The 8,506-nt window shown below is 33.5% G+C and overlaps 1 protein-coding gene across 1 annotated transcript; it reads right to left on the reverse strand.

Moving 5' to 3' along the window:
• Nucleotides 1-1,570: 1,570 nt before the first annotated feature.
• On the reverse strand, nt 1,571-7,669 carry LOC108339394 (glycine-rich cell wall structural protein 1). Its single transcript, XM_017576528.1, has 2 exons — nt 7,481-7,669; nt 1,571-2,341 (listed from the first exon to the last, which is right to left on the reverse strand). Exons 1-2 carry the CDS (start codon nt 7,667-7,669, stop codon nt 1,571-1,573), a joined length of 960 nt encoding a protein of 319 aa, XP_017432017.1.
• Between the last annotated feature and the right edge of the window lie 837 nt (nt 7,670-8,506).

Genomic DNA, 8,506 nt, shown 5'->3' on the forward strand with positions numbered 1-8,506 from the left:
TTCTGGCATCTCTATAATTGGTGGCGTCTGAGCGCGCGCAGAAGATGGACGATTAGCTTGCGCCCCTCTGGCCGCATCGCGCTCCGCCCTAAAGAATTCAATTTTCGCCTGCATTGCCTCCATTCTCCTTCTCATCTCCTGTAAAAACGCTGTCGGGTCTTGCTCCATCCTTACGGTCGTAAAGGTTGTCTTCAACGATCCTCGGCCCCACGGTGGGCGCCAAAATGTTTCTGCTGAATGGGACCGGGGAAAACTCCTGCTACCTCCGTCCGGAAACACTCCTCCTCGTCCGATCCTTCTCCTTTCGCTCTCCTCGCACTTGTTCTCAACGCAAATGGGTTGACCTGCAGCAAACACTCCGACGCTCAAGTCAGAATGAGCTCTTGCAAGTCTATATAATTATCAAAGAACAGAGAGTTTACCTTCTCCTTTGACTGCTATTTATATGATTTCAGAGAATATTACCCATTAATTTACCTCTTAATGACTTTCAATGCACACTTTAAATACTCGACAATGACCGTTACCTCATTAACTACACATTCATGAGCCCGATCGGACATGTTGTGCTAAAGAGTTCCGATCGGACTTATCAGGCTGGAACACCCGATCGGACATGTTAGCCTTGCTTCTATCCGCTCGGTATTGTCTAAACCTTCCCGATCGATTACACGCCGTCGGTAGTAACAATATATATATATATATATATATATATATGTGTGTGTGTGTGTGTGTGTGTGTGTGTTTCTGTTCGATGAGACCAGATGAATCATGCTCACTTTTTTTATTTGGACAAACATTTGCTGTTCTGGATGACTGATCAGTTCAAGGGGTGTGACCTGTAAAAAACACACTCCGACGCGTCAGATATTTTTTTCTAAAGGTCCAAAGTAATCAAATTATCGAAAAAATGTCTTGTCCGAAATTAAACCTCTAATGGTAAAATTTATAAGGATAAAAACTATTAATTTACCCGCTCATCAATAATAATTAGTATATTGATTGTGTTTTAATTCTGTTCAACGGTTATCTGATTCGATTGATAATACCTCTCATCTCCATAACCCAACTGATCGTTTTGTCCTACTCACCACATAGTAACTTCTTGAAATTCTAATTTATTAATTTCTGAATTTATACTAATCCGAACGTAACCTTGTTATCGGATGAGAATAATCATATATTCTTCTTATTAACCAATATTTGTTTCTTAAATCAATTTAATTGTTTAAGATTTTCTTTTTAAATTACTTTATTGCCAAGGTGATGTTGGAATGTCGTTAATTATGGTTATTAAGGAAAACATATATGATATGTAGCTTGGTTAAAAATAACATTGGGAACGGGACTATAAGAAGAACAAAACTTTGAGATTTTTTCTGTGGTGTCTCAATGATACAAACATTTAAAGGCATACAAATACAAATTGCGAACTTTTGTCACTAATTAACGTGGATCTTCTTAAGTAACTGTTAAAAAACTTTTGACTCCTTAAAACTCTATATGATGAATAAAATAAAACAACGCATTAACGTTGGGAAAAGCTTCTTAATATCATGCATGCATGAGCTTAATGTTTACCACCGCCACCTCCTCCAACACTAACACCAGAACCACCACCTTTACCACCTCCAACCCCAACTCCTACTCCAATGCCAATTCCAATACCAATCCCTCCACCACCACCTCTTCCTCCACCGCCGCCTCCCCCAATTCCTCCACCCCCTACACCACCTCCTGCTCCAAACCCACCACCATGACCTGAACCTCCACCAACTCCTCCACCTCCACCACTACCACCTCCTCCACCACCTCCAATTCCTCCACCAACACCACCTCCAACACCAACACCTCCGCCAAATCCTCCCCCTTGTCCAGAACCTCCACCAACTCCTCCACCTCCACCACTACCACCTCCTCCACCACCACCAATTCCCCCACCGACACCACCTCCTACGCCAACACCACCGCCAAATCCTCCCCCGTGTCCGGAACCTCCACCTAATCCACCACCTCCTCCTCCTCCACCCCCTCCACCTCCACCTCCAGCTCCACCTGCTCCGCCTCCACCAACACCACCTCCTGCTCCAAACCCTCCACCGTGTCCGGAGCCACCACCCAATCCACCTCCTCCTCCACCACCGCCGCCGCCACCTCCACCTCCACCACCGATGCCTCCCCCAGCACCGCCACCTACACCTCCTCCAGCTCCAAAACCTCCACCACGACCTGACCCACCTCCAAGTCCAGCTCCTCCCCCGCCACCAAAGCCGCCACCGCCGCCAAGACCACCAAGACCACGACGGCCCAAACCATCTGGGAAGATTTGTTTGTCAAGCTTCTGATCTCCAACAACAAGAGTGGGAACAGTGAAGTGAAGAAGAATGCAGAGAAAAAGAAGAGAGAGAGAAAGGCATTTTGGATGGAAGTGAGTAGAAAGAACCATAATTGTGTAAAGAATGTGATAGAAATGGAGAGAATTTATCGAAGTGGGAGATGCTGCTCTTTCAAAATGAGGAGTGTGCTTTATATAGCCTTCGTCCACTACTGATTGCTATTAATGCTTCCTAATCTTCAAAACCGTTGGGTAATTAGCGGCAACATTAAACCATATGAGAGTCAAAACGCAACCACATTGGACTTTTCGTCTATCCACACTACTCACACACTTTGCTTTCACCCAGTTTCAACTCAAACACTTATTTTGTTGGGTGATGATAAATGAACATCACATATTTCGTTTCATACCTATTCAACACGAACATTTTTGTTTTAAAATATTTAATATTTGGAGATGAATCAAGTACAAAAAATAAAATGTTAATATTTTATCAAGTATTAAATAAGTGTAGAAAGATTGAACGTTGTCTGTTCATAGTTTTCCTATTTTATTTACTCTAATTAATTACTTTTATATTTTTCTCCTTTTCGTCATTATCTCTACATGTACAACTCCTAGTCTGTTTTATTCATTACTAAAAGCATATCGTTAGATAGTATGGGAAGCTTTTAAAAGTATTTGCATTTGTTAATGTGTAACAAAGTTTATTTATCGGATTAATTAAGTTCTGCACAAATATATATCAATACAATTAGTTATTATTTTTAACAATAAATCAATTTTTATTATTAGTATAGGTAATCATATAAAATCTTGTTATTATATAAAAATAATTTTAAATAGATTTTGATTGTTTGCCATTTATAATGCGAAAGGTTCGACAATTTAGCGCAGCTTTTCCTTCTTCCAAACGGTCACGTTCAATACCGTCTAACAAAGGCAATGTCAATTGAACCTAAAAACAACTAATTAACACAAAGATTAACAAAACAAAAAATCTCTGTGCAGAAGCAGAAACTAATCTAAAAGATACAAGAACAGAAAGTAAAATTGAAAACCCAAATTTATTTGAACGTGAGGGCCTTCAACGTCCAGGACAAGATAAAAAGATCTGTTCATAAGAAAGACCTATGATAGTAGAGATCTCCTCACACATTTAGGAAAGACCTTCTATGATAGTAGAGCGTCTGTCGAGGTCTCTCTATGAACGACTTCAAGAAGGAGAGTGATTACCAAGGATGCACCAGTCCAGATCTAATGCTTCATAGAGGAGTTGAAAGTTTCACATCGATTAAAAATAAGACCAATTTATAGTTTATAAATAGGTGCAAACCTTACTCTACAAGCCGATTTTGTGGGGTTGAGGTCACTTGACGAGGATTGTCATCGAGAAAGAGAGTGAAAATCATCCAGGTTTCTAAGAGTGTGACTATGATGGTGTGAGTGAGGCACAACATTAGAACTTCTTGTATATTATATAACTTTCGTTTCACTTATTTAACGATGAATAAAAATTCGTATATAAAATTCTTATGTAAATATTTTTAAAAATTTATACGCAGATTTCGTATGTAATATCATGTTTCTTACTAATCAAATTTTATATGTTAATATTAGTAGAAAAGTCACATTTTTTTGTAGTGAATATATAAATAAAAAAATTTATAAATCTATTAGATAATAATCATTTTTTTTTTTTGTATATAGTTATACCTTTCAAATTTAAATTAGTGTTTTTATTAATAACAAATAAATTAAAAAATTAATACAATTAATTTTACATTAAAAACAAAAATAATGTGGATAACTTAAACTGTAATTATTTGTAGTACAACTTGATTCCAAACGAGTTGAAATTATGCGGCTTTCAAACACGGAATAAGGAATGACATGGTCAACTCTACGGACGCGGATGCGGTTGGCTATGCATCGACCTCTCTGCTTAGAATTGATGGGTTTGTAGACTTTAAATTTTTAATTTTAATTGAAGGTTTTAAAATTTCAATAATTAACATGGATTTTTTCTTTACAAATTATTGAGTTAAAATTTTATTTAATCGAAAAATATTTAAGAGATATAATTTATTTTTTCCTTAACATATTTTAGTCATTATTAATATCTTAGAATTTTTGAATATTTCTATTCATGATTAATATCTTAGAATTTTTAAATTATATATATATATATATATATATTATTTAAATGCGTTAGAGTCATTTTATTATATGATTAGTCAAAACTAAAAAATATAAATTAATATTAAGTTTCTAACTAAAAGTATAATTGTTGTGAAATATTATTGTTAAATATTCTAAAGTATTATCTAAGGCTCTTTTTATCCCATTATTTTTGGAAGATAACCTCATTCACATCATTCTCACAGGCAAATTCACTTTTGCATTCTTTTTCATCATGAATCAAATAATGGGTTCATTAAAGATTAATATATGATTATGCTATGCATTTTGGATCTTTATAAGTAAAATCATGTGGTTAAACATGTTATAAGTCTCGTATCGATTAGAGATAAGACTGATTTATATTATAAGTGAGAATAAACATCACCCTTAGTTAGTTTGCCACCATGGCGTTGCCACCTTGTCATGACATTGTCATCATTGAAGGGGGTTGTTGCCTTGTTCATCTTTAATATTTCTCAACTCATCAAACTAAAATCTCGGGGCTTACTAAGCTAGTGTTATAATTTTTATCGTTTTGTCTCTTTATGGATTATTGTCACTTTGTTAAGTATTGCTCCAATACTCAATCCTTCATTTGACAAAACACTAGTTTTGTCACCTTTAGTCCAAGTTTCATTTTTTCTAGTTCAAAAGGTGAAGTAAATATTGAATGGCAACAAGTACTACGAAATTCGCGATCATAAGGGGAGGAAAGGAGAAAACCTGATTGTACGCAAGAGAAGGTGTCTCGAAGATGACGACATGGAGAGCTAACATTGTGGGAAAGCCACGACGTCGATGCAATGTGGGGGAGAATATGAAGTGAAAGAAGAGAAGAATAACATGAACAAAAAGAACGTAGATGAAATGAGAAAGAGAAAACGTGAAGAAAGGGCACAGAAATCAGATTTTGAAAATGAAGAGAACATTTAGAGAGAGAAAAAATTAAGGATTCAGATTTTATGATAGGTGATTTACTACATGTCATAATATATTTTTAACTTTATTATGAAAATGTCACCACATCTAGGGTGGGCAAATAGAACTGAACTGCACTGTACTACTAAAATTTGTACTTAACTAAAAACTAATTTGTCTAAACTGAACTGAGCTGTAAAACAATTCAGACAAACTGAACTGTTTTTTGTTTTATCAAATTGGACTGAACTGAACTATACTAAATTGTACTAAACTACAATATAAACTAAACTGAACTACTAACTATACTAATTTTAAACTGAATTGTACTAATTTTAAACTTAATTGTACTAGTTTTTAAACTCAATAGTATAACAATACATGTTCTTTTTAATTGAAATTTATTTTAATATTTTTATTTTATTTTATTCATAAGTGTCTTACAAATTAACTTTTTAATTATTTGATATTATTATTTTCTATTTTATTTATATTTCTTTTATTATTATATGTGTATGGAAATTATTTTATTATTTATTTTATTTTATTTTGTTTTTTATTTTTTTATTTATATTTATTTTGTCATGAATATTATTTTACTTTTATATTTATTTTTTTTTATTTATATTTTTTTGTTTTATTTGTGTATATAATTTATTTTATCTTTTTATCTACTTATTTTATTTTAAAATAATTTTTTATTTATATTTATTTTGTTGCCTCATAAAATTATTTTATTAATCAATTATTTATTATTTATATTTTATTATGTAAAAATTAAACTAATATTTATTAATTATTATAATATAATAAAAGATGATATTAAAAAAGTTACTCTTAATAAACGTTTATTAATTTTTTTGTCATTTGATATTTCTATAATATTAATTATTTTTGCTATATTACTATTTTTTTATGATATTTCATTATATAGTCATTTAATAAAATTTAATGTTAAAAATATATTTTAGTTTTAATATCATTAAGAGTTTTTTTAACATATTTTTACATATTTAATAACATGTTAAAGAATATAATATATTTAAATTATTATTTTTTTTATATAGTCTTTTTTTCTTTTATGATTTCTATTACTTAATCATTTAATAAAATTAAATTTTAAAAAATATATTTTAGTTTTATTACTTAAAATAATATTATTTAAAAATTAATATAGGTTTATTGATAAAAAAAGGTTTAATACCCAATTTTGTTCCCAGTTTGGTTCGAAAATCTCAATTTAGTCCCTCGTTAGAAAATTAATGGTAATGGATCCTTACTTGTACATTTGTGAGTCAAGTTAGTCCCTTCCGTTAAATATAAGCAAACAGAGTTAATGAGATGATAATGTGGCAGTAGTTGGTGGTTAGGTGTCAAAATGCAATTGTGTGCGTGCCACCTCCCTCTCCAAATACCTCACCACTAACTACTGTCAATGAAGAAGAATGTGAGGGCGACAAAGATGAAGAAGAAGACGATCTTGAGGGTGGTTATGGGGTAATCCGCAATGGTGGCGGTGTAGGGTTTCATGATGGTTCGATTCGCCAATCGAAACGAATCGTTTCAGTGAGAGTTAATTGGATGCAGTGTGCATGTGACGCTGCTAATAACTGCGCCACTGTAACGGAGGAACTGAAGCAAAGCACCGACGTAGAGGTAAAATGACAATGTCCATTTCTCTGTTTCACCACTAAGCTTTAATTAAATAAAAAATAATACTATATGTAGGAGAAAATTGTTCATAATAAAAAATCATAGAAATTATATATGAAAAAAAAATATATTGTTAGAAATATTATAAAATTGTTTGAAATCAAATGGAAATATGTTGTATAAAAATATTATTCCTGCATCTTCTTAATTCACAATTAAGAAGTTTTGAATTATTTTTCTTTCTTGTAAAATATATTTATATTCATTTTACGAGTTTTCAGTTTTTCAATTTCCTTCTACTTTTCATTTAAAAAAATAATAAATTAAACTGTGTGGTGGTATTGTATTGGTAACAGTGGCACATATATGAATAATAAAAGGGAGTACATGAAACCCTACCACTGGCGGAGGCTGCGCCACCTCCCTCTCCAAATACCTCACCACCTGCCTCATGCTGGGCCTCTTCTTTGGTGTCTCCGCGGAACAGTACAACCCCACTTTAATCACTACCAAAACTTCCACCTCATCAAACGCCCCACCCAACCTGGGGTCCACCACCGCCAGCGGCGTCCCCATGCGTCACCGTTCCCAGACCCAGTCCACCAGCACCAGCTCCTCCGGCAATGCCTTCACCTCAATGGGCCTCCTCCCGCGCACCACCTCCAACAACAACACTCCGAAAGCGTAAACATCAGAACTGGTGGTGGGTTTCCCCGTTCGTGTGAGTTCAGGTGCAAGGTACCCCATCGTTCCCACATGAGTTCAGCTACCAATTCATCCCAATTAAAATAAATCTAATTTCTAATAAAACCCAAACTTCTCTAATTCAAGACCACGTAAGCACGTACACTATTGCGTCTTGACACCTAACCACTAACTACTGTCACATCATCATCACATTAACGTCGTTTGCTTATATTTAACGGAAGGGACTAACTTGACTCACAAATGTACAAGTAAGGATCCATTACAATTACTTTTCTAACGAGGGACTAAATTGAGATTTCCGAACCAAACTGGGGACAAAATTGAGTATTAAACCATAAAAAAATATAAAAAATTGTGATAAAAAAATTTTGTCTTAAAAATTTCATTATTAATTTTTTATGTGAACGGTTTCTTTTATTAATATTTTATTATTAAATAACGTTTTTTGGCAAGAGGAAACAGTTGAATTGGAACTAGAGAAGATAAAAGAGTAGATACAGTTCTCACGACTAACTGAACCGAAACTGTTATAAGTTCAGTTTTTAAAAACTAAACCATAAAATAGTATACTGAATTTTTAGTGAAAGTATTTCAGTTTTTTTTAAGTATAATATAGTATAGTTAACTATAGTACAGTACAGATCAGTTATTTTTGCCCAACCCTAACCACATCTAACTTATTATGATAAGTGGTGAACTAACTGT

This window comes from Vigna angularis, chromosome 5, assembly GCF_016808095.1.
Source record: "Vigna angularis cultivar LongXiaoDou No.4 chromosome 5, ASM1680809v1, whole genome shotgun sequence".
In the NCBI taxonomy this organism is placed as follows: domain Eukaryota; kingdom Viridiplantae; phylum Streptophyta; class Magnoliopsida; order Fabales; family Fabaceae; genus Vigna; species Vigna angularis.